We start from the raw sequence: 26,940 nt of genomic DNA, 5'->3' as shown, positions 1-26,940 counted from the left end.
CTAGATGCTGTATGATTTTAAAATGTATTTTTATTGCTTCTTTTATTTCTTACATTGCATTTTATTGTAATACAATTTGAATTCAGGCTATGCCCCATCAATATAAATATTTTATGTAGACATGCCACGGACCACCTGAAAGAAGCTCACAAAACATAGTTTGGGAACCCATGGATTAGAGGAAGGACACTAAATAAGCCTCTTCTGAAAATAATGTTGGTCCATATGGGTTAAATACCAGGCCATTCTTGCTATAGTTTTTTATGCTTTTAAACAAGTGGACAGATAATTTCTAAAGATATTTACTAGGAATTTCTAACTGCTGCCTGAGGTATTTTTCTCCCAGTATTATCACCTCTTCCCATGGGAAAGATGGCAATCTTGGATTCATCTGGGTTACAACAGATCATGAACCTGAAGTGTAACAGTTATCAGGAGGGGATTCAGCTCTGTGTGATCACCACCAACCTCTGACAAAGAAGTGAACTAGAAATTTAACAGACGAGGCTGCACAGCAGATGACCAGAGCAGGTCATGTGGAAAGGCCTGACCCCTATTCTATAAAAGCTCCCAGGTCAGGCCAGGGATGAGGAATGTCAGGCCCAAGCACCAACGTAGCCCTCAGGACTCTCCCAGGCCATGCTCCACCCCTCACCAGCCCTTCTCCATGCCCTCCATGAGTGCTTTTGCTTGACTGAAATGTCTCCTTGAATTCGGATACTGCCTCTTTCTTGCCTTAATGGGGGGGGGAGAGAGTGCATGTGTGTAGAAACCTGACTTTTGCATGGCTGGAATGTAGCCTACTGAAACAAAGGTAAGAGTCACATCCATTGTTCCACCCACTTTTGCCCCTGGCCCCACCCACCACTGGGCTGAGACACGTTCCCCATCCCTGCTCTAGACAATGAAAGAACTCTTCTATTTCTCCGTGCCACAGATGTCTTGTTTCTTCTTCGCCTCTAGCTCACTGCACCCAGCTTTGCCTTGATTCCAGAACCTGGCCCCCTTCATGTGGTAGGATCTGGGTGTAACACACAAACACAGCTACCTCGAAAAGCAAATGCCTATGGCTGGGAGCCTATAGCATGCGTCTGTGTAGTAACAGCTCCAAGGTCAAAGACCTCTTGCAAGAATATATAGCAATGATGACTCCTAATACAAATACGATCCACCATAAAGCCTGTTCAAACAATTATAAGATTTCTCCATCAGGTGGAAATAATAGCTAATACCACAAGGTGACTGCTTATCACATTTCAGGCTAGAGCACTTGTTAATGACTAACTTTTACAGATGAGTTTTTGAATGGAAACACAACAGAGCTAACATCTAACATCACTGGTAATGATGTGCTTGTAACATTACCATCTGTTCAGGACTGAAGAGCCCATAACTGCACAGTAGCTCCGAAGGGCAATTATGAAACTACATAAGGTGTGCTTTTCTCCAATGAAACTGGAGTAGAATGGCTGAGATTTTGTCCTAACTTTTAGCCACACACCACGCACATGCTCACAGTCAAGATGTTCCAGAAGTTTTTTGTTTTTTTAACATCAAAGTGCTTTTCAAAGTACTCTTGAAGAATCTGAGCTATCTGCTTTTCAGCACTAAAGCTAAAGTGACCTAAACTCAAAACAAAATCCAGAGGTCAGTGCCTGCATATGTGTGTGCGTGCAAAATGCATTTCCACAAGAATGTCTTCAGTTTCCTCTTCCAGTGGCAGTCCTGCATGACTCATGAAGTATCACTTTGAAGGGTCACCCAACCAAGGCAGGCAGTTTTCAGGGGAAATGTTGATAGAAAAGGGAGGATAAAAAGCTCCTTTATAAAATGGTACGCAAGGCAGAGCCCCTTGGACTATAGAAACGGAGTGTTTACCAGATCACACACAGTTATGAGCCCTTTTTAAAAAACTCTTATTTGTATTCACCAAAGTCTTGCTGAGCAACAATTAGTATAGTTTTCACAAGGGATACAAAAGAAACTGTTCTGTATTAATTCTGTTATTCTTCTAGACTGTAGTGCAGCTCCGTTGCCTGTATCCAAACCCATATAGGACTTTTAAGGGGGTATACATACACACACACACCCTCCAAGTGTACAGAAGCTGCTTATAAATTATTAACTGTACGGAATGCGGAAAGAGTCTTCTCTGTCTCTCAAATAAAATACTAGATTTTGGGGGTCATTCAACAAAATCGATTGGCTAAAGCAGAGTCAGAACAAACAAAAGAACGTACTTCTTCACCCAGTGAAAACATGTGGAATGTATTCCTGCAAGATGGGATGATGGTCCCTAGTATAGATGGTTTTAAAAGAGGGTAAGACAATTTCAAGGAAAAGAACAGGACTGCAATCCTAATCTGTCCCCATGACGATGGCTGGGTGGGATGTTAGGATGGTGAGTAGTTTTCTATCCACCTATCTCTGGTGGAAAGGAACCCCAAACTTTGCCCAGGTGGGCGGTAAATTGTCGCCACCTGTTCTCCCAACCAGGAACAAAGTGTCAAAAGATTCTACTGGGAGAAAGGGTGGGATATAAATCTAATAAATAAATAAATAATAAATAATAAAAATGGGATTACTTCAGGCAGGGCCACAAAGGGCCCAAACCTCATGTCTCCCAGCTATTCTGTATAGTGCAAACTCGCTTTCTGCAGTTTACAGGCTACCAGTTGTCTACCGGGCCCAATTCAAGGTGTTGATGTTGACCTTTAAAACCCTATACGGTTTCGGTCCAGTATATCTGAAGGAAAGCCTCCAGAATCACCAATTATGCCGCCTGACGAGATCAGCCTCGCAAGACCTTCTCTCGGTCCCACCGGTGAGACCAGCTAGGCTGGTACGGACCAGAGAGAGGGCATTCTCTGTTGTGGCCCCCACCCTGTGGAACTCTCTCCCTTTCGATCTCAGACATGCTCCCTCCCTGTCCAGCTATCGCCGAGCCTTGAAGACCTGGCTGTTCAGGCAGGCCTACAAGATTGGGACAGATTAACTTATGTTACAATTGAATTAATGAATGGTTTTTTAGCTTAAAATTTGATTATGTTGATCTATATGTATTGTTTTTATTCTTGTTGATCGTCGCCTAGAGTGTCCCTAACCCGGACAGATAGGCGGCTGAAAAATAAAATTTATTTATTTATTATATTTACTTTAAAAGAAAAAAACATACCTGGAACTAGCAACCTGCTCCCCGCTTTTCACCCTGGCTGGCATGAGCCAGCAGGTTTTTGGATGTAGCAACAGTTCTATTGCTCTGCTTTTCCCAGACCCCAAGTTAGAATGGCTCTGTAGACCTATCTATGGCTATTAGCCAAATATTATTAGCTAAAGTTATAACTTCTGTTTGACAAATAACAAGGGATTTCTATCTTCACACTGTCCTACTTACGAGCTTCTCAGGGGAATCTAGCCAGCCACTGTTGGAGGCAGAGTGCTGAGCCTTTGGCCTGAGCCAGGAAGGAAGGCAGTATTGGAGCAAGAGCAACGAGTTGCTGAAGTAAAGATTGTGCAAGCCTACCCCTCAAGAAAATCTCATTTCAGGATGTTCTCACTGCCCTGAGTTTGGTTTTTTAAACCGTTTTGGCCAGCTGTTACTTCCACCAAGGTTTTAGGTAGAGATTAAAATAGGTGGAGGAACAAAAGAGAGATCATGCACATTGCAACAGGAGAAAATACCACATGGAATTACAGCACTGAGGTTGATTGCCTTATTAATTCTGCCACTGGTGTACAAATATTTATTCTGTTTAGCGCAGACTTACTTTCTCAAATTTGCAGGAACATTTAAAAGAAATTAGTCTGGAGATCCAAATGGATTTCATTTTAACACAACTGTCATCTACTTTCACTTCAGTGATTAGAGCCATATTCAGTGCTCTAGGGATTAAGAGCACTCTAAAATAGAAAGTGGGCTTCTGTGAGGTGATTGGACTGGAATAGGAGGCCTCTGCGACATTATTTTACAAACTGGGTCATATTGCCCTGACCCTTAGGCTCCCTGCTTCACACAGGATGTTTTCAGGTGCTACCAAGCCATTAAAAGAAAGGTTACTAATTCACTTAAAAATAAATTAAGTTTAAACTAAACAATAGGGGGAAGTATAAGAACACAGTAAAGCTATCACAGCAATTAAGGAGTTAATTATTGCAATTATTATTAAGAGAAGTTTTCTTTTCTCCCCTGATCTTTTTATGTGGTACACATTTTGCTCTATATAAACACTGATATTTTCTTCTAAATCTGAGCTGTGCATACTGGGTGTTCTTTCAAGAGCTTGATGTTTTTGTATTTCCCCTGGCTCTGATGGCCACTGGGTTTGGACAGTCATGCACGCTTCCTCATGACATTTTTATATCTTTGGACCCTCCTTTTCTCTCATTCTTCCCCCCCCCCATGTTTTTGACATACACCTTTATTACTCTAATAATCTTCGCTAAGCTTCATGGCAGATACAGTATCTGGCATTTCTCTGTGCATCAATTCTGGATAGCATTTCTTCTCCCCATAGTGCAGCCATGTTCTCAGTACCCAATCCCAGATGCAAATGAAGAGAAAATGACCAGCCTGTTGGGTGTTAGTTTCGCTGTTCTCCAGCGGGTCCTGTGTAAATTGCACATCAATTGGAGTTACTCACAAGTATTATGCAGCCGACTTCTGATGTGCCCATCTCCTACCTGCTTTCCTGACCAACGATGGCCTCTTCAGTCAGACTTCCATCCTATCTGAAATATCGGATTTTTCCAAACTAGTAATTGCCATCCTTTGTTGACTCATTTTTTACACAGAAATCAGATGATGACTTAGCCAACTCATTGTATTCAAGTGTTTTCTGTACTAAAGTTCTACCCTGTATAGCGTGGACAGGGAAAGCAATAGTGGGGCCCATAGCAGGATTATGTGATACTGCCCTGGCATTTCCTGACTCCAGAGACATTACATGCCCTTTTCCTGCATTTATTTTCAATGGTATTTTTGAAAATTTGTCATGCTGATGAGTGAAGGGCCTGTTAGGTAACGTGGTATGCTTTTTTTCTTTTGAAAATTCTCCTCTCCCTAGTGCACAAGAGCACAAATAAAAACTAAAAAGAAAATTGAGAAAATGGTCAGATTGCAATAATTTCCCTTCCCACTCCCAGAACAAGTTTGTGAATTACTTTAAGCTGGCTCCAGAGAAGAGTAGAAGAGCTGCTCCAATTGACATTGCCTACTTCACTCTTTTCCAGAGGCAGAAAAACTGAATAGGTCTCTGCAGAGCTAGCTAGTAGCCTAAAAGATAACTAGATTTCTATTTGCATAGTAAATTGGAATTATGCCACTAATTTTCTTTTTAATTAAATGTTAACTTGACAGTGATCCCATCCCTCTGTTACTTTTCAACAGCAGGTATTTTCCCCCTTTGCCATATGGATGGGCGTTTTGTGGATTTTAATGGGGAAAATAGTGCTTTATAAAATATTGTGTAGAACCAGCTGATTGCAGAACAGCAATACCTCAACAGGGGTTGAAGCAACAGTAATCATAATCAGTTTGATTAGCTCAGCACAACCCAGCCGAATGAGGTATCTGCTATACCTGAAGTTAGAAAAAAAAGTTTAAGAGAAAAACTGCTATCTGAGCATGTCTCCTTGTCCTATTTTATACAACAATTCTGATCTTACTCACATTCCACCTTCATTGAAAAAGTGGTGGGGAAGGGGTGTGTTCAGTGTTGGTATAGGCAGCCTGACTTGGGCTGCAATCCAATACACACTTACTTCACAGTAAGTCCCATTGAACCCAATGGAGCTTACTTCTGAGTAGACATGTATTGGATTGCAGCCTTAAACTAGGCTTACTTTATGCCTGTCTCAACAAAAGTGTCCACAGAAGTGCCAAAACTCAGTCCTAGAGCAACAGGTTTTCCCTTAAACCAAGCACCTACAACCAGACCACATACATCTGGACTTAAGGGTAAAGGATGGGCAGGGTGGTGGTGGCAGGACATCCAGGAAAATGTATTCCCCAGCACCTTTCAACTTAGAAATTAAGCTCTGGATAGCGAAAGGGGGAAGGATCAAGAAGGAGCAAGGCTTCCAAGCTGGATTTTGCCAACTGCCAAATTCTTGACTTACAGGTAGCCTCAACAGGGATTATGAAGCCTCAGATGAACGTTTGCGCTTGGTCACTCTGTGCCTTTAAAAACTGTATCCAAGTGCTCAACTGCTTCACAACCATGACCTTAGTGATGGTTACAAGGTAGCTCACTATTATTCCCACCATATCACAGCTGAGAAAGATGAAGTTGATACATACTGGTTTCCTCAATCATCCCCATTCTGGTGCTCTCCGTATGTGTTGGATTACAACTCCAACTCAGCCCCACACACTATGACCAATAGCCAGGGATAACAGAAGTTGAAGTAGTCCAAAAACATCTGGAGGGCGCCAGGCTGGAGAAGGCTGGCCTGTAATATTCCTGAAGCCTGAAATATTGTGAGGCTTCTCTTAGCAGGGCTAGGGAGGCGAGCATGTAGTGAGGAGGTCTCAAGGATCCCTGACTAAAACAAAAATGGAGGAGATAGTACCAGGAAGCAGAGAAAGAAGGGCGGCAAGCTAACTGGAGCTGCCTGAGTATCTCATAAAGAAATCCTCCTCCTAGATCTACTAACTGGGTCCTCTGAGAGAGCACCAAAGGCTGAACCTTAACAAGGACTAGAGCAGACTGAACAATGAATCCTAACTTCTCAGAGGGCAAAACATACAGGAAAGTATCTTTCCTTCCATGACAATAACATAAGAAGTAATTCAGAGGAGGACTTGGATGCTGTCATGAGTATGGAATGAATAAGACAACTTGAGTTACAGCGGAAGCTTCCTATCCTTCAGATATAGCAATAGCTGTTAATGGCTTGACCAGCACGGGCCATGCTGGCTGGGGATGATTGGAGTTGTAGCCCAAAATACCTGGAGGGCATCAGGTTGGAGAAAGCTGTTATAATGAAACAGAGCTCTTAGAGGATCAAGTTTAAGGTGTGCTCTTCAACAGTTTTATTGAGGTGTAAGTCAGATGATGGAGGCATCTGCACATCTGCGTTTTTCACACTGGTATTACATTCCCAGTTAGAGTGTTTTATTAACCAATATGAATCAAGGACAGCAAAATACGAACTACAGCTTCCTGGCCCTGGCTGTCCCTAAGCCTTCTGCTTAGACAGCCTTTCCCAGACAAGACAATGTTAGGAGTCAAAGTCTTTTAAGGGATATTCAAAATGACAGTAAGGTTGAACTCCTCATGAACATATAAAGGCCAGTGAGACACAGCTCCTAGATAACAAGCGTGTGTACACAGAGGCATTATACTTCCCAGTGTTCAGACTGTGAATGCAGGGCAGAGAACGTAACCTGAAGTACTTGTTTTGATTCTGGAGAGAAGAGAAAATTGGTCTCAGGATTAGCTTGTTTGCTTCACAAGGCAATGCAGAAATAGAGGCGCAGATATTAAACTTAAAAAGCATAATTGCCAGTCTACTGTATGGTGTTTTTTTTTCCTGATTCCAGCTAACATCTCCTGAGCTGCTGTAAGAGTGTAAACTCAGAAGTCTCTGGTCACCTCAACTTAGGTTGGCTCAGGCAAGTTATTATCTCTCAGCACAGGAATAACACAGATCCTATTTTATAGGATTGTTTTAAGGACTGAAATAGTAGATGTGTTTGCATGCAATGCTCAACAATGGTTTAGCACTACACAGACAAACCTCAGTCTGCCCAAGCTTGAACCCTCCCTGCTTCCCCTTTCTTCCTCCCATGCAGCCAGGATGAGGACTTCTGCAGTTCACTTTTAGTTTCAAATAATCTTGGCTTATTATATTTGAACTAGGATCCTGGTTTAAAACAAACTCTGACTGGCTTAGTAAGCCAGCTTCATTGCCAATGGTTTGAAGATAGCATTTTATGAAACTGGTAAGAGCTTGTTTTAAACAATGATTCCCAATGTGAATGTAATGCTAAACTGAGATTGTTGAACAGTAGTCCTCCATGCCACACAATGGTGTTGAGGGGTAAGTAATTCCAACACTTTGCCCATACTTGTGGAGGCTCATCCACATATAGCACTAAACCAATGTTCTTCAAACTTGGGGCCCCAGATGTTGTTGGACTACAACTCCCATCATCCCCAGACAATATGGTCAATGGTCAGGGATGATGAGAGTTAAGAGTCCATCAACATCTGGGGATCCAAGGTTGAAGAACACAGCACTAAACCATGGTTTATCATTACATGTGAACTGGGACACTGTGCATAAAGCATTCTAAACACACTATGTGCTATAAAAATATTAAGCAACTTTATTACCTGGTCTAGAAGACAATTTGCTTTATGAAGAGTTCTGTGAAACAAATAGCTTGCTACCAACTCCACAGCTGGTCACTGAACATTCTGGGATCTTTGTATATGTCGACAAAACAAATCCTGAGAATAGTATCACATTTAGGGCAGCAAGAATGGATATTTTAGATATGTTGCTCCTCATTACATCTATGCCACAAAGTCTTGTGTTCCAAAAATATTCTATGTTTAGGACATACCTGCACCTCATTTTGGAGCAAAAGGGCTGAGAGGCACAGGCTTCCATAGCACTGGCGGAGAAAGAGCAGGTGTTATAATACCTAGGGCATGAGGTCTGTAAAGCCAAAGCCAAGTATTTCATTTTCCATAGCAAATTGGATGTACTGGCAACTTTAAAGAAAAAGTAAAACTATGTTTTGATTGCTCTTACAAAATGTGAATTTAACAGCTGAGGCTTTCCACAAAGTTCACCTAAAAGGTGACAAAAATAAACAGACTCAAGGGGGCTGGCAGCCAATTTTCAAGAGTTTATTTCAACAAATCCCTGGAGATCTCTCAGACAGGTCCTTCAGTACATGTTCTTTTTTAAAATAGGCAAATTTAATTTGAAGCAAAGCACAGCTTTTTAGATTCTTACTGAGTTTGGTATTGGTCTGCTGTGCTGATTAATCTGTTGAGCACCATAAAAATTCACTGCACCATAATTAACATAGGTGACACAGAATTCCTGCCAGCTTTGAGAAGGAATGGAAGGGAGGAAACGATGGGAAGTTTTTTTGATTCCTGAAAACAGATGGGCAAAGCTGAATACTCCTAATTACATTTTCTTGCCAGCTGCCTTCTATTAAACATTCAAGATGTACTTATGTTTTGTTATGTGCAGTTGTCTCTTTCCTAATTATATATATCTTAAAATAAACCCACTATATGCTTTGCCTAGTCACCACATGCCACCTCGAGCAAACATTTCACTGTGCTTCTTAAGATGCTCAGACTTTGGCGAACCGCTAAGGGAAAGGAGCATCATAATTAAGGAGTAAAAATTCCAACCTGTCTCAATGGCCTTGCCAATACCTCAGCTCTTAGTAGATCTGAGAGGAAGCAGTTTCAGAAGGAACCAAGGGCCAAGTGAGAACATACATGAGATACGTTAATGCCTTTCATGTTTCAGCTTTTTCTAAATCAAACAGAAACCATGTGAGAGGGGAGAAGATCAGGGCCATGCCTAGGAATATAAGAAGGCATCAATTTCCATTCCGGCCTATGTTCGTTGCACTCAGTGCTATTTCCATTCTGCTGCAATTCAGCTTCCAACAAAAACTATGTTATATGTTTTGCTGTGCACTGTGGCGGAATTTCACTCAACGTTCATTTCAATGCAAAGAAAATGCAATGGAAATTAGGGGAGGGGAGTCATCATATATTGTTAGCAGCAGCAGCAGCAGAAGATACTAATCATATTCACTGATTGATTTCCATTCCAGACATGGAATGACTAAACGAACAATAGCAATTTCTACTCCTGTTTCTGTCAGAATTCTCCAACTTCCCTAGCCATGCCATATTGGGGGGGGGTGTTAACCCTTCTGTCTTGTGCTATGGCCCCAATGAAAATTGCTTCCCTGAAGCTGCTATTTGCTCTGGAAGAGGGTTTCCACTGCAGCAAATAGAAACTTCCCTCCTGGCATGAACAGCAGCTTTTTGGGAGGTGGGGGTTCCTTTGGGCTACAGAGAGGGAAGAGCTAACTCTCCTCCCCACATATCATGGTTTTGATCCTGTAGTGGCTCCCTTTTCACCTCTGAGGTTGTCATTTGAAATTTTAAACACAGATAGTAGCCCGAGCGTAAGGGACTCTAGAGCTTGACCTAGGAACAGACTAATTTGTGGACACCTGTTGTAGCAGTTAATTTACTCAGCTTTCCCACTTCCCAAGGAAAATTAGCACAAAGACAGTCAGAGATAAATAAAAGATGGAAAAAAGGCAGGTGGCAGGCAGCCAGAAGTCCCTCCCCACCCCAAGAGAGATGCGGGGGATATTTGCATTGCTCCTTCACTATGAGAGACAGAATTTGCTATCTTTGCTGGTCTGGAAAGTCTTAAGAATTCTCAACACTCTTGAGTTAAAAGGAAGTGTTCTTGCTGATGGAGCTTCTCTCACACATGGAGAGTGTACCGTATCATATAGCTTGGCTCTTCATTTAACGTACCTCATAGCTGTGAAACTAAACCACTGTCTGAGCTCCTTGGAGGAATGATGGGACACAAATAAAACCAAGCAAGAAAATAGAAGGCTCCAGTTGAACCTCAATGACTTTCTCAAAAGTTTGCATGGCAGGTCCTTGCTAGCCTTCCAGAAAAATCTGAGGACTGTTGTTAAAACAGCAGATCAAACAATTCATCAGCCAAATAATGTCAACTGACCGCTTTCACAGCCCTAAGCGGAAGAATTGTAAAGTGTTTGTTTTCTTATCCAAATACACTCACTTGTTAAAGGTTTCTGAAACCCCTCAAGTGGCTCAGGCGGTTTTCTTTCACAAGCACTGTGACTACATGGCAGCAGATTGAACTGCCTAAATAGTAATTTGGAAGGAGAAAGCTTGTTCCACTAAAGACTCACATCACAGTCTTCAAGGAAGCTTTCTCTACGCACAGAATAAAAGCTAAAGTTGTGTGGATACTTCCACTGGAGCAACTCTAATGCAAGCTTTTTAGTTTCAAATACCAGTTGAGGGGGCCCTGATCCAGGTTGAGACCCTTGGCCTGGGGCTTTAACCTTTGCCTGCTACTGCTGTCCCAACTGAGAGCATGACCCCACACACAGATAATGAGAGCTCCTACTACCACCAAACAGCAGGTGCCCCAATTCAGATCACTGCAAAGTTGCAAAGTTAAAGCCCCCTGCCTCCAGGGTCCCATGCCTGCAATTTGTCAAAGGAAAATCCTGCACTTAAGGGGAACTCATGTGGTTAAAGTACTGTGTTGTTTGGCCTTAAGGGGAAGTTTGGTGCTACAAATAATTAATCCAGCATAGGCCAGGAGCTATTAGAAAATGCTAGCTAAATGCATCCTCTTCGGATGCACACCTTAACGTGGTGATGGGGTTTGAGTGTGTTGAAGAAGCTGAGATCAATGCCGTTAGGAGTCTAGACCAAGAGGCTAGACTCCTAGCAGGGGCACCCAAGGTGTAATGGTCAAAGCTGAAACACCAGACTAAGATGCATCCAAACTCAAACTCAGAGGAAGGCAATGGTAAACCACCTCTGAATATCTCTTACCATGAAAACCCTATGAACAGAGTATCCAAAATGCAACACAAGATAGTGCTGGATGATGAGACCCCCAGGTCAGAAGGCACTCATCAAGCTACTGGGGAAGAACAAAGGACAAGTAGGAGTAGCACTGTGACTAATGACACGGGTCAAAGCCAAAAGGAAGCCCAGAGGCTGATGCGCACAGATGCGAAAGGAGAGTCCGGAGTTGTACGACACACACAATAGGAACAAGGAATGTGAGAAGCATGAACCAGGGAAAGTTAGAAATTGTCAAGCAAGAAATGGAATGCATCAACATTACAATACTTGGTGTGAGCGAACTAAAATGGACGGGAATGGGACATTTCCAATCAGGCAACTACAAAATATTTTATGCAGGAAATGAGAAATTAAAAAGAAATGGGGTTGCTTTAATAGTGAGAAGTGATGTAGCAAAAGCAATTAGGAGCTACAATGCAAGGTCTGAGCGAGTGACAACAATGAGATTAAATGGGAAACTTATCAACATAACCATCATCCAAGTCTATGCTCCGACAGCAAACGCAGAAGAAGAGGAATTGGAGAGATTTTACGCAGAAGTACAGGAAGAAATTGATCACACACCAAAACAAGATGTGCTGATAATCATGGGGGATTAGAATGCAAAAGTAGGGAACAGAGAAGAATTAGGAATTGTGGGGAAATGGGGCCTAGGAGACAGAAACGAAGCAGGAGAAAGACTTATTGAATTCTGTGAAGCCAATCATTTGTTTCTTGCGAACACATTTTTTGAACAACCGAAAAGATGACTATACACGTGGACATCACCAAATGGTCAATATAGGAATCAAACTGATTAATTGGTAGCAGAAGATGGAGAAGTTCCATACTTTCTGCAAAAACAAGACCAGGAGCAGACTGTGGTACAGATCATGAACTGGTCGTATCGAAAATCAGAGTAAAGCTAAAGAAGACCAACAAAGCAATCATAATGCCAAAATACAATTTAAATAACATCCCAGAAGCATATAAAGATCAAATAAGGAACAGGTTTGAGGCTTCAAACTTAGTTGACAGAGAACCAGAAGAACTATGGAATGAAGTCAGAGACATTATCGGGGAAGAATGCAAAAAGACAATACCTCTAGTTAAAAAGAGAGACAGACCCGAATGGATGACTGAAGAAACTCTTCAAATGGTTAAAGAGAGAAGGAAAGCAAAAGCAAAAGCAAAAGCAGATAGAAATACAGTAAGAATCCTAAATGCAACAATACAGCGACTAGTACATAGGGACAAAGAGAACTATTACAATAGTTACTGTATAGAAATAGAAGAGGACAACAAAAAGGGCAGAACAAGAGCCCTGTTCCAAAAGATTAGAGAAATGAAAGGGAAATTTAAACCAAGAGTAGGGATGTTGAATAATCAACAGGGGAACACACTGACTGACTGAGATGAAATAAAAGGAAGATGGCTGCAATACACTGAAGAACTCTATAAAAGAGATGCAAAGATGACAGATTCATTCACGGAGGAACCATATGATGAAGAACCAGAAATTTTAGAATGCGAGGTGAAAGCTGCTCTTAAAATACTTGGAAGAAACAAATCACCAGGAATAGATGGCAAACCAATAGAGTTGCTACAAGCTACTGAGACTGAATCAGTCCACATTTTGACTAAAATCTGTCAAGAAATATGGAAAACTAAACAATGGCCCACAGACTGGAAGCGTTCCATATACATCCGAATTCCAAAGAAAGGGGATCCCAGGGAATGCAGTAATTATCGAACAATTGCCTTAATATCCCATGCAACTAAAGTAATGCTCAAGATTCTACAGCAAAGGCTCTTACCATATATGGAACAAGAAATGCCAGATGTCCAAGCTGGATTTAGAAAGGGAAGAGGCGCCAGAGATCATATCGCAAACATACATTGGATAATGGAACCGAGCAAGTAATTTCAGAAGAAAATCACCCTGTGCTTTATAGATTACAGCAAAGCCTTTGACTGTGTAGATCATGAAAAACTATGGAATGCTTTAAAAGAAATGGGGGTGCTACAGCATCTGATTGTCCTGATGAGCAACCTATACTCTGGAGAAGAGGCTACTGTAAGGACAGAATATGGAGAAACCGATTGGTTCCCCATCGGAAATGGTATGAGACAGGGGTGTATTTTATCACCCTATTTATTTAATCTATACGCCAAACATATCATACGGAAAGCAGGATTGGACCAAGAAGAAGGTGTGAAAATTGGAGGGAGAAATATCAATAATTTAAGATATGCACACAATACCATACTACTAGCAGAAACCAGTAATGATTTGAAACGAACGCTGATGAAAGTTAAAGAGGAAAGCACAGAAGCAGGACTACAGCTGAACATCAAAAAGACTAAAGTAATGACAACAGAAGGTTTATGGAACTTTACAGTTGACAATGAGGACATTGGACTTGTCAAGGATTATCAATACCTTGGCAAATAATTAACCAAAATGGAGACAATAGTCAAGAAATCAGAAGAAGGCTAGGACTGGGGAGGGCAGATATGAGAGAACTAGAAAAGATCCTCAAATATAAAGATGTATCACTGAACACTAAAGTCAGGATAATTCAGACCATGGTATTTCCGATCTCTATGTATGGATGTGAAAGTTGGACAATGAAAAAAGCAGATAAGAGAAAAATCAACTCATTTGAAATGTGGTGTTGGAGAAGAGCTTTGCGGATACCATGGACTGCAAAAAAGACAAATAATTGGGTGTTAGAACAAATTAAACCAGAACTATCACTTGAAGCTAAAATGATGAAACGGAGGTTATCATACTTTGGACACATAATGAGAAGACATGATTCACTAGAAAAGATAATAATGCTTGGAAAAACAGAAGGAAGTAGAAAAAGAGGAAGGCCAAACAAGAGATGGATTGATTCCATAAAGGAAGCCACAGACCTGGACTTACAAGATCTGAACAGGGTGGTTCATGACAGATGCTCTTGGAGGTCACTGATTCATAGCGTCACCATAAGTCATAGTCGACTTGGAGGCACATAACAACAACAACAGCTAAATGCAAAATAGGCTCCTTTTCAAAAGAGGGACTAAATAACCTTTAGCACAATCTGTGAAGGGTGGTTGTGGACGAATGTTTGTCAGGAACTGGATTGAAGAGGATGGGGGCAGAAGAGATTTGTGGGAAATCAAGAATATTAGGAATGATCTTTAAGATGCCACAAGACTATTTTATTGGTTTTTCTGCAAGAGACAAACATAGCTAACCCTCTGGAAAGAGACAAAGGTGGCTGTAGGAATTCTCTCATACTGGAAGCTCAACAAACCCTCACTCTGGTTAATTGGCCACATCCACACCATATATTTAAAGCACTCATACCACTTTAACAGTCATAGCTTCCCCCAAAGAATCCTGGGAAGTGTAGTTTAAGGGTGCTGGAAATTGTAGCTCTGCGAAGGGTCTCCTAACACAGAGCTCTCCGCAGAGCTACAATTCCCAGCACCCTTAACAGTTCCCAGGATTCTTTGGGGGAAGCCATGACTGCTAAAGTGGTAGAAGAATGCTTTAAATGTATGGTGTAGATGCCACCATTGTTTGTATATGGCCAATTTTCAAAGAAGCCCAGAACAACATCCATGGAGATCTCTTTTTCTATTCAAACAACCATCTTGTAAGATGGGCATGTCATAGGCCCAGTTCAAACGTACATTTCTGGCTTCAAAACCCATCACTTATTAAACTGACGTAGCAGGGAACTCTGGTTAAAAACAAACCACAGTCTCCACCACAATAATGCCACCACAAAAAAGAGGGAGAAGGGCAAAGGGAGCATATAACCTCAACTCGTGTTTCACAGCTTCATAAATCATAGATTATGAAGGTTGGGAACATATATCAATCTGGCTACCATCTTTTAGATAAGGGATGGGGAACCTGAGGCCCAAATGCAGCTCTCAAGGCCTCTCTATTTATTTTATTTAATTATTGAATTTATATCCCCACCCTTCCTCCCAAAAGGAGCCCAGGACACTGGCCCTTGGGACTCTTCCCAGGACTTACCAGCCCTGGTCCTTGAGTATTTTTGCCTGGTTGGAATCTGTCCCTGAACTCTGATAATGCTTCTTGCTTGCCTGGATGGAAGATAGAGTATGCAAGAAACTAGCCTACTGTAAAAAGGTAAACATTCACATTAGTTGCTCCGTTTCACTTTCCTTTGCCCCCCCCCCGGCATGTACCCCCTGGAAGGTTGCCCAGAAAGAAATGTGCCCCCTTGGGCTGAAAAATGTTCTTCACCCATTTTAGATAATCCAAAACCAACCAGTGAACTTCATGGCTGATCAGAGCTTGGAGCTTGGTTTTCAGCCTTGATTTCCCCACCTCCCAAACCCACTACTGATCACACTGGTTCTTGCTAGTACAGGTTTATGAATCTTTAACAGAAACTATCTGGTGGCATTGATTTTATCTTCCATAACCATGAGAGGTGGGGGCTTATTCTTGAGAAATAAACCCTTTGGATGCTCAGATTTCTCAAGAAGCCATGTGATTCTACCTTAGAAAGCTAGATTTCATAATTCACAGCATAAAAATGTGCAACCAGATTACCATGACTTCAAATGCAAAAGCCTTTAAGAATATGGCATTTAAATGAAGATCATGGTATGGTGAAGTGGAGCATATTACTCAGAACTTGAATTCATTTTAATGGGGCTTGCACAAAAGTCCCTGATTCATTGTCCTTGAAGTGACTATGTAGAGAAATTGCTAGTGTAATTGGTGTAATCAAAGACAGCCCAAGATGGATTCCAAGGAAATCCAGCTGCCAACATTTATTTATCTTTAGCTACAGCATACCCAGGATTGCAGTCCTGGACATGGCTCAAATGCCAAAAATCAGGACATAGCTTGCAGCTATGCATGGACATAACTTCTTACATTTACATCCTGCCCTTCTTCAAAAGAGCTCAACGCACTACATTTGGTTCTTGAAAGAGATGGAAACAGTTATATTTTTAACGTTTGTTTCACATATGCTGAGGGTTGGACATCCTCACAAACTTAATGGCCGCATGTGACCCTGAAAATCCCTTTGGTGCAGCACATGAGAATTGTTTAACTGTGCCGCCCCACACACACAAAAAACCCACCTCCAGATTTATTTTGACTTGTTTAATTTAGTCCTTGTTGTTATAGAGACATATCATAAGAAGATGCATCCAAGAACTGGAAGCAAAGAAGCAGGTAAAAAGACACCCAACTTTATTGTTGTACTCAAATCTTTCAAATCTATATAACAAATCCTATCCAGGACCTGACTGTCATTTCTCAAATTGGAGGACAATTTCCAAAGGAAAACGTTATTGTAAAGTAAATAAAAAGTTAGTTTACCATACTGCAATAAATCAAGACCTTGGTGAATGGCAGATGGGGTCATCTGACCACATGGCCAATCTGAGCTGATAAAAAATGTTAGCATACATTGGATGCAAGTCCAAGATCATGTGAACTGACTGTAGGCTCTGTCAGCATAATGGCTGAGATGTCTTCGTTTAAAATCTCTTAGCCACAGGCTGTCCTGCGATCAGTAATATAAGCATAATACAATATTGGGCTAACCTTATAGGGTTGCTGTAAAGATTACTGTAAGTAGTACTTTGAGCACTCACAAAAGTGTTATAGAAGCATTATTTTTGTTACTCATGATTGTGCAGCCATAGATTGTAGACCTTCCTATTCACAATAGATGTATTAAAAGGTAAAGGGGTCCCCGCACTTGTAGTGCGAGTCATTTCCAACTCTTAGGGTGACGTCTTAAGACGTTTACTAGGCAGACCGTATATATGGGGTGGGATTGCCAGTTCCTTCCCCGGCCTTTCTTTACCCCCCAGCATATGCCGAGTACTCATTTTACCGACCACGGATGGATGGAAGGCTGAGTGGACCTTGACCCCTTTTACCGGAGATTTGACTTCCTCCTTCCGTTGGAATCAAACTCCGGCTGTGAGCAGAGCTTCGGCTGCGTTACCGCTGCTTACCATTCTGTGCCACGGAGAGACTTAAAATATAGAAGGCAGTTACCGATCTCTGGCTTCCAATGCAGAAGTGAACTAGTTGTCCATCCAGATTTACCATGGTATGTTATGTTATCTGTATGTTGCCTCCAGTTCAGAATACAAACAGTAATGCACAAAGAAAATGCAGTTCTGCCAAGATGTAACTAACTCAGAGAGAAGTATACTAAAAAAGAAAAAGATTATTTCACTGTAACCATTTGCAATTATATTGTTGTTTGAAAACAAAGATGACTTTTAAAAAATTGCATCATAACAACAGCTAGACAATATCTACTTTCTACTGCATAGAAAACTGTATGTAGCCAGAAACAATTTTATTCTACAGAATGTGAATATTCATTCTGAAGTTGGGGGAGTTAGGAAGAGACAGACTGTGCCACTTTTGTACGCTGGGGCGTTCATTCTAAATGAATCAATTTCATGGGTTATAAAAAAACTGCCCCAAATCATCTACCATTAAACCTTTTGAGCTCATTTTGTTCTGTGTATAAAAGTGGGAACAGGGAACAGTATTCATTTTACTGGCAAAAAGTAAATATGTAAATAATGACATTAAAACAAGGCAACAATACAGCCAATACTTTCTACCACAGAAGCCTCAAAGTCCCTCCCCCCCCCCCCAAAAAATACTGCAGCTATGGTTAAAAAAACAAAAAAAGGCAATGGTTTTTGAAACATGCCTCTGGTAAGCTCAGGAAACAGGAAAGTAATGTCAGGGCAGCAGATCCATTCTAACTAAACATGCAGTGATTACTACATCCCAACCAAAAAGATAATAATTCATGGATTTTAAATCAACTGTCTGTGCAAGCAGCAAGCTGGAGAGTAATAACTCACTTACTGCACATCAGCTTAATCAAATTTCCCACTTGCCAAACGTCAGGGACAGCATAGGATAATTATGGGGATTACAGCAACAGCCCACACCAGGAGAGAGAGATTTCTCTAACTACTAACCTAATGAGATCGAATGCAACTATGTCAGTACAAGTGATGCCTCTACATTCTGGAAAAAAATGTTACAAGTTTGCCAGCTGGAAGGTTTATTTTAAAGGATTTTTGAAGCAGCAAAGAAAAGCAGTTAACTGAGAAAATTAAAATCTTTGAAATGATTTACTGTTTGAACAAATCCCTTACTTTTTCCTGCTTTCACCCAAGAGTCAAATATTCTTAGTTAGTTAAGTTTATCTAGATCCATTTCAATCAGGTTTCAGGCCCGGTTTCGGCACTGAGACGGCCTTGGTTGCCCTGTTTGATGATCTATGTAGGGAGAGAGACAGAGGGAGTGTAACTCTGTTGATTCTCCTTGATCTCTCAGCGGCTTTTGATACCATTGACCATGGTATCCTTCTGGAGAGGCTTGCGGAGTTGGGAGTTGGAGGCACTGCGTGGCAGTGGTTCCGCTCCTACTTGGCAGGCCGTCTCCAGAAGATAGTGCTTGGGGAACATTGCTCAACACCGTGGGTACTTCAATGTGGGGTCCCGCAGGGTTCGGTTTTGTCTCTCATGCCTTTTAACATCTTTATGAAGCCGCTGGGTGCGGTCATCAGGAGTTTTGGAGTGCGTTGTCACCAGTACGCTGATGACACGCAGCTCTACTTCTCCTTTTCATCTTCCTCAGGTGAGGCGGTCAATGTGCTGAACCGTTGCCTGGACGCAACAATGGACTGGATGAGAACTAACAAACTGAGACTCAATCCTGATAAGACTGAGATGCTGTTGGTGGATGGTTTTTCCAATCAGATGGTGGATACATATCCTGTCCTGGATGGGGTTACACTCCCCCTAAAGGAACAGGTTCATAGTCTGGGAGTCGTTCTAGACTCTTCCCTGTCACTTGAGACTCATGTAGCCTCTGTGGCACGGAATGCGTTCTACCAACTTCGATTGGTAGCCCAGCTACGTCCCTACCTGAGTAAGGAGGATCTTACATCAGTAGTACATGCTCTGGTAACCTCACGTTTGGATTACTGTAATGCGCTCTACGTAGGGCTACCTCTGAAGACGGTTCGGAAGCTACAGCTGGTGCAAAATGCGGTGGCCAGACTGCTAACAAGAACGAAGCAGTCTGACCATATAACACCTGTTTTGGCCCGCTTGCACTGGCTTCCAATACGCTTCCGGGCCAAATTCAAAGTGTTGGTATTAACCTATAAAGCCTTATACGGCGCGGGACCTCAATATCTGTCGGAACGCCTCTCCCGCTACGAACCGGCTCGTACACTATGGTCTGCTACGAAGGCCCTCCTCCGGGTCCCGACTCATAGGGAGACCCGGAGGGCAGTGACAAGATCAAGGGCCTTCTCAGTGGTGGCCCCCGAACTATGGAATAGTCTCCCCGAGGAGGTTCGCCTGGCGCCGACACTATCATCCTTTCGGCGCCAGGTTAAAACCTTTCTCTACTCCGAGGCATTTTAATTTTTTGTTAATGATTGTAATGTTTGTAATTTGATTTTAGCCTTTGCTGTTTTTAGATTGTGAAATTTGATTTTAGACTGATGTTTTGTATTATATTGTATTTTATTGTATCTATGTTCACCGCGCAGAGAGCTATTGCTAGTCGGGCGGTATATAAGTTTTAAAAATAAATAAAATAAATAAATAAGTTTATTAAATTACTTCTGACAACAAAAAGTCTCATTGTGATTTACAACAAAATATGACACACAGTGATAAAGAATACATAAACACAATTAAAAATGCAAATGTAATGTAAATGTAGAAAGCCAGTGTGGTGTAGTGGTTAGAGTGTTGGACTACGACTTGGGAGACCAGGGTTCGAATTCCCACACAGCCATGAAGCTCACTGGATGACTTTGGGCCAGTCACTGCCTCTCAGCCTCAGAGGAAGGCAATGGTAAACCACCTCTGAATACTGCTTACCATGAAAACCCTATTCAGACAATCGACTTGATCGGGATCGACTTGAACGCATTTTCCTCTACTGTAAATCCAACACACCCTGCCCTCCTCAGGATGATACATCCCTGCACACCCACGTTGAGAGTTCTCAACTGGGAGATCTTTCAAGAAGGCTTCAAATTATGACAAAATCAAAATTTACAGGCATTAATTGTATTGTAGAATTTTAGAGATAGAAGGAACCTTGAAGGTCATCTAGTCAATGCAGGAATCTTGCCACTACAGCATCCCTGATCAATGTCATCCCAACCACCACATATCAGAAAGAGAACTGTGTACTGTTACCTGTATATGAACAGAGGGCATTGAGGCAGGCACACATGTAGAGAAGATGGAGATGGCCCACACACTTGGCAGCTTTTCGAAAGAAGTCTCCCAATATGTTCAGAGAGCTGGTGCTGAATCTGCCTTCCAACCTCTTCTCCATGGCCTTTGTAGGAAGATCCAAAACTCTCTAAAATGCATACGAGACACAGTTCACCTTTAAGAAAGATTGAGACCACCTTCTGCAAAGCAATTGCAAGCCTTAAGTGGGTATGTGAAATAAAGCACACAGAGCAGAAAAAACAGTTTCCAATGTTTATTGTCAAGCCTCAAAGTTTACTCTTGAATTCCCACAAGGTTCTCCCAACTGTACCTTTGGGCACAACTTTAGTTTATGCCAAAAAAGGGACCCTTTAGAGCAATTTTGAGACTTATAAAGTCAGCTTGCCTTTCAATATGATGAGATGTAAGCAAACTCTCTCATTCCTCCACAGTAGTCACCCACACAAACCTAAAAAGCTGCCTTCTTGGCACTTGTTTACTGGCAGCCAGCTGCTTTCATACATCAGAACAGACAGCTCAGAAACAAGCCCACATTTGTACTAGCTTCCAGAATGCAATGCAACATGACCAAACTCTAAGCAAACAGTGCAGATTTGATGGAATTTAAATAGATGAATCTTTTGAACACTCTAAGTCTCTAGTGTAGAGGTGGCAGTCAGCTAGACAGCCAGTTCTACCTGGGTATGCTAAACCCCAAGAAATCCAGGCCAGCTGCTAAACAGGTGAAACTAAATATCAGCTATTGCTTATTTGCACTGCCTGGCACCAGCTAGAAAACAAAAGGGAACAGGAGCTGCGCAGCCCAGATGAATGGCCAATAAAAAGCTTCTTAGGCTGACGTTTACTTTGCTCTGACAGACACATATCACAGTGTTATTGGCTTAGCAAGCTGTGGGCTGCTTTGCTCTGCCAGAAGAAAGAAAACAAATGTTCAGATAAAGAACAAAAAAAAAATTAAAGATGCAATCCTATGGCCACTTACTTGGGAGTAAACCCAACTGAATACAGTGCCATTCATTTCCATGTTAACAGGCACATGCCTGGATAAGAAACAGTGCATTCTTCAAAGTGAACTGCCTCCTCACACAGAAATTCAATGGGATTTATTTCCAAATAAGCGAGGATAGGATTACTGCCTTTAAAGTCACACTGGCTTCAGACTTGTTCAATGAATTTGAACAGAAGTGTTTCTTTGTATATTTTACTCTTAACATTCATCTCCAACTAATGTTTTGTTTTGCTTTTTCTAATTGTTTATTCTCAAGAGTTCTGTGAGACTTGAAACAGAACAAAGGTCATAAAAGTCTTAAGTGGCTATGTCCTCACTTGCTATTGCCACAGATTTTTTTCTAGAGTTTGCATAACCCTTAGTGAAGAAAATGCTAGAATGCTTAACTGCAGGTAAGAAATTGAAAGTGGCCAGACCATTACAGATATAGAAGAAGAGAGTCATTCTACCCCACCCCACCCCCACAGTGCAAGCCCTATTTGCCTGGCACTGGTCACCACCCAAAGAGCAGCATTCAGTTTGATAACAGAAGTACCAATCAATCTGCAGTAGGACTGAAACCTCTTGATGTAACATGAATCTAGCCATTCCCCAAAGCAAGGTCCACTTCTATAATCTAATTAACACTGGCCACTCCAGGATTCAGCCAATTGGCACCATCCCATATTGCTGATTGCCAGAATTAGCACTAAATAGAAAGTATGGGAGCCAATATGTGGACAACAGTAGTGCAAATTACAGGGAGGAGCATTTATAATCCCAAGGCACTCCATAATTTGGGCTGTGCCATCAGTACTAATTCTGCTAGTGCCAGAACCTACAGTCCAGCCTAACAGAGATCAAACTATACAGTCCCTATGTAGCTTGTGGGCTTTGGATATCTTACATTAGCTTGCTTGAATACTGAAGATTCACAAGACTCCTGCCCCTTTTCTCTACAAAGCAGAAGATTCAAGTGATTATCAGGCCAGGGTTGTCTCAGTGCTAATTACCATCCTAGGAAGGGAAACATGAAGGTGTCCTTATATGAGGTAGAAAAAAACCCATAACATTGCAAAGGATTCTAGGGACATACTTTCAACTTGAATTGGGAGCCAGCAACTCTAGAAAAAGCATAGCAGCCTGATCATCAATTAAACTCTGCCAGCAAACTGCATGGTCAACCTGTATCACCTGGCTGGTGATGAGATCAACCTATGTGTAGCATCTAATCTCATGTTTTTGCTCTGAACACCTATGCAGGATGACAAATAAATTAATTGCTGCTGTTGTGCAAGTCTTCACTAACATGAGATAGGAACAGATCAAAGTTCAGTTCTGTCAGCTACAAACGTGGAAGTCTGTTTGCATAGAGCAATGAATAGCTTTTTGATCAAGAAATTGTGAAGCAGGATATTCATCAAGTAATAAAGAGTACTTACAAACAAGCTGGATGAAATGCCCAATAGTAGGCATTAATTATGAACAAAAATCTAGATACCTTTGAGCACTGGATGCAAGTTTAAGCACCAGCTGTGCTCTCCTCTGCAACCTTTTGTTATGACTAATTGCAGAACATCTACTTAGTCCCCCTCTCGCCTCCACTTAATGGAGAAAGGGGTACAACATGATGGTAAAAACATGTGCCAAAGACACACACAAACCAGGGACAAAACTATACAAAGAACCCACAGTTTAATTTTCCTGTTGTCTCTTCAGAGTAAGTGTCAAACTGGACAATACATTAAATGCATGAGTGTGTCTGCAACAAAACTGAAATTACAGGAAGGAGTTTTTTAGCCCTTTCACCCTGCACTGTGTTCCCAAAGGAAAGCTGCCACAGGCACCAATGGCAGTTTCACTTCTAGGATAAATAGTAGTTTGGTTTATTGGGACCAAGGCTGGGGTGGCCAGATGAGAAAGAGACAGGGCTCTTCCACCATTAATAGTTGTGCTGAAGAGAGAATTTCAGCATGTACCTTGTCATGCAAGCGCTAACTACAGTACATTAAAAAAAACTACCATAAAACAGGTACATTAAACAGATTCACACATTTAACACATCATCTAGTTTGGGTCTAAGATTGCATGATGATCCTAGTAGCTACAGTGTCACCTTCACCTCATAGTACAAATGACAGAAACATTAATTTTCCCTAAAAAGTGAAAATTAAGCATAGCCTTTTAATATCATCATATGTTCCCAATGAGTTCTTTGGCACGAATGACTGTACTTGCTGCTGAATCAAAGAGGCTACTGAACGTACTTACTGAATGGTTTTTCAGATAGCTGATTACTAACACAGTATTTCTTCTCAGTCAGCTTTAAAAATGTAATGCATCCATACAAAATTTACAAATTACCAATATTCACAGGAAGGTAATACATTAAAGTACAAAGAAGGTACTTTCATCTTCCAGCAGAAAAAAATATTCCAACCAGTTTAACTTAAGTGCATGGATTAAAAGGTCTCCCTCTTATCATAAAATGGAAATGGAATGCCTTCAAGTCAATTCTGACTTATGGCAACCCTACGAATAGGTTTTTCATGGTAAGCGGTATTCAGAGGTGGTTTACCATTGCCTCATAAGCATGCTTTAAAAAAAAACTTGCACTCAATGTCTAAAAGCTATTTAGACATATTGTTGCTCACATCTCAATCTGAGTGTGTTTGAATATCCTATTTGCAACTGCTGCACTCTTAATCAGATAAAATTAACTAGAGCTGCAAAAAGACGAGATTTAACAGCATTAGAAGAAATGTTTGATTTCATGAAGGGGTTTTAAAAAATTAAAACAGTATTTATGAAACCAAGAAATTTCTTCAACCCTTCTTAATTGAAAATGGAAAAAAATCCCAAACTTTTAATACCTGAGGTTGACTTTTTCCCTGAGTGCCACACTGTTATCCCAAAATTTCCACTTTCACAGTATCCACCTCTTATGCTTCTGAGCCAGTCACAGTTTTGTGTGAGCCTCCAGAATGGAAAATGGTAAGACCAGCAACTCATGCAGAGAAACAACATCAAGAACAAGCCAATCTTCTCCCAGCATGAAAAATTACCTGCCTCCAACAGAGGCTGATTGGAAGGAGGCAAGGTCAGAGGACCAGTAAAATATATAGTTACAGTGGACAGTCCCCTTCATGGGTGAGTACTTTGAACTCATAGCGACCTCAGCATACAATGTGGGCATTCCCAAGCTAAGAGAAAAAGCAGATTCAAAGCAGGTAATGTTTTTAACCTTTACAAAACCAGTATAGGAAAATTCTTCAGCATTCAACTAGATCACAAGCTTCCAAACTAGTATGTGTAAGATGTCCCTGTACTCCTCAGGACACACATGAAGTAAATTATTCCCAATGATACCCATGGGGTTAATGATCTCTACTCCTCAACATTTCTATTGGGCATGAGCGGATGGCCTCCTCCTCCTCCTCTGTATAATCATGGAAGTTTTTAAGAGACAAGAACTAAATGTTAGAGTTTATTTAAAGCACACACCCTTTCCACAGAACTTAGCAGGAAGGTAATACAATACAAGCAAACAATAAGGGCAATTCATTACTCTGCTGGGAGAGAACTACCAAAGCAAATCCTACTCCAAATCCAGAGTCAACCTCAATGACTTTTCACTGCAATTATTTTGGGGTTATTGGGGGTTTGGGCTGAGAGTTGTTAAACAGCAATTTTTAGATGAAAACAAAATATAACACTTAAGTGACTCAATATATAATCCTTAAAACTAGGTCACTGCATGCACAGATACACACACAGACTTGCAACACTACAGATACCCAAACTTATTAATATTTTGTTCCGCTTCAGAAACCGCCAATGCCATCCACTGACAGGGAGGGGCTATAGTTCAGAGTACCTGCTTAACATACATAAAGTTCCAGATTAATCTCTGACCTCTCCACTTAAAGGATTAGAACTGAAGCTGCACTTTTTACAGCCCCATAAAAAATTTAGTTTCGCTGTTAGGGGTAAAAATGACCAGTTTTAGTGGGACCCGGCTCCTAGGCTTCATAAGGTCCCAGCATCTCCAGTTACAGAATCTCCAGTAGCAGGGCTAGGGGGAGACCACAGGGAGCTGCTGTGAGCTGAGAAGGCAGTATTGAGCCAGAGGGGCCAAGGCTCAGGCTGGGTGCTCAAGGCAGGCAGGCAGACAGTCAGCCTAAACAGGTCCCTAAGCCTCCCTTCTTCCATCCAGTGCAATGCCTTCGGTGCAGTCCAGTTCTCAATTCGGATCATAGGTAGGTGTGTGCGTGTGTGTGGGGGAACGCATCAAAAAGCAGTATTTCATAAGAAACGACAGGATAAGCATGGATTGTGGCTAACGCCGTGTACCCACCACTTCCCAAACCGGCTGTGGGAGCGCACTCAATGCAGAGTAAACGGGAGCGGGTACACAGCCCACGCCTGTTTCACTCAAAACCCAGCCAGGAAAGAGATACTGCAAGCCTGAATCAACAGACTGACGAGGCAGGCCCCATCCCTCCAAAGTAGGCGCCCTCCTTTGGGAAACGCCAACGAAAACGGGAGCGCCGAGGAAGCGCAGCGGCACTTACCACCAGGGGTACATGGCGAACCAAACACCACAGGCAGAGCCTGGCTGGGGGTGGGCGGGGACGTCCTTTTAGCTGACAGCTGGGGGTGCTGAAAGGGTCAACAGGCCCCTCTATTTCAAAGCAGGGGAGGGCCTCGGAGTGGGGGGTGGCTGAAAGAGGGTTGACAGGCTCAGGTAAGGGGCGGGGTCGTCACCCTGTCAGCATCCCCCTCAGGGTTGAGGTCTGGGCGGCAGGCCCCGCCGTCACCATGGTAACCACGTAGGCCGCAGGCTCCCTCAACCAGCAGCCCCTTCCGCCAACGCTCCCTCCCCCACAACAACACACCTCAATTTCGGAAGAGACTCAGCGCGCGCGCGCGCGGGCGGGCTTATACAGCCGCGCACACGTCAGCGCAGCATTTATTAAGGCAACATCTCTCTTTTGCCCCGCCCCCTCCTTTCATCCGGAA

At 42.0% G+C, this 26,940-nt stretch overlaps 1 protein-coding gene across 4 annotated transcripts in view; it reads right to left on the bottom strand.

The window, feature by feature from the left end:
• The window catches only part of KIAA0319L (KIAA0319 like), a 90,906-nt gene extending 63,976 nt beyond the window's left edge, over positions 1-26,930 (bottom strand). Inside the window, exons 1-2 of one of the 4 annotated variants that reach the window (XM_061597773.1) lie at positions 26,817-26,930; positions 20,889-21,057 (exon numbers count right to left, since the gene is read on the bottom strand). In XM_061597773.1, coding sequence (XP_061453757.1) covers positions 20,889-21,030 — 142 coding nt within the window. In that variant the 5' untranslated portion in view covers positions 21,031-21,057; positions 26,817-26,930. The other 3 variants (XM_061597772.1, XM_061597774.1, XM_061597775.1) reach the window with 3 other exon arrangements.
• Between the last annotated feature and the right edge of the window lie 10 nt (positions 26,931-26,940).

The sequence above is a fragment of the Rhineura floridana genome, chromosome 15 (genome assembly GCF_030035675.1).
Source record: "Rhineura floridana isolate rRhiFlo1 chromosome 15, rRhiFlo1.hap2, whole genome shotgun sequence".
Taxonomy (NCBI): Eukaryota; Metazoa; Chordata; class Lepidosauria; order Squamata; family Rhineuridae; genus Rhineura; species Rhineura floridana.
Note: the sequence above shows the minus strand (reverse complement) of the source record. Positions and strands in the feature narration are given on the sequence as shown.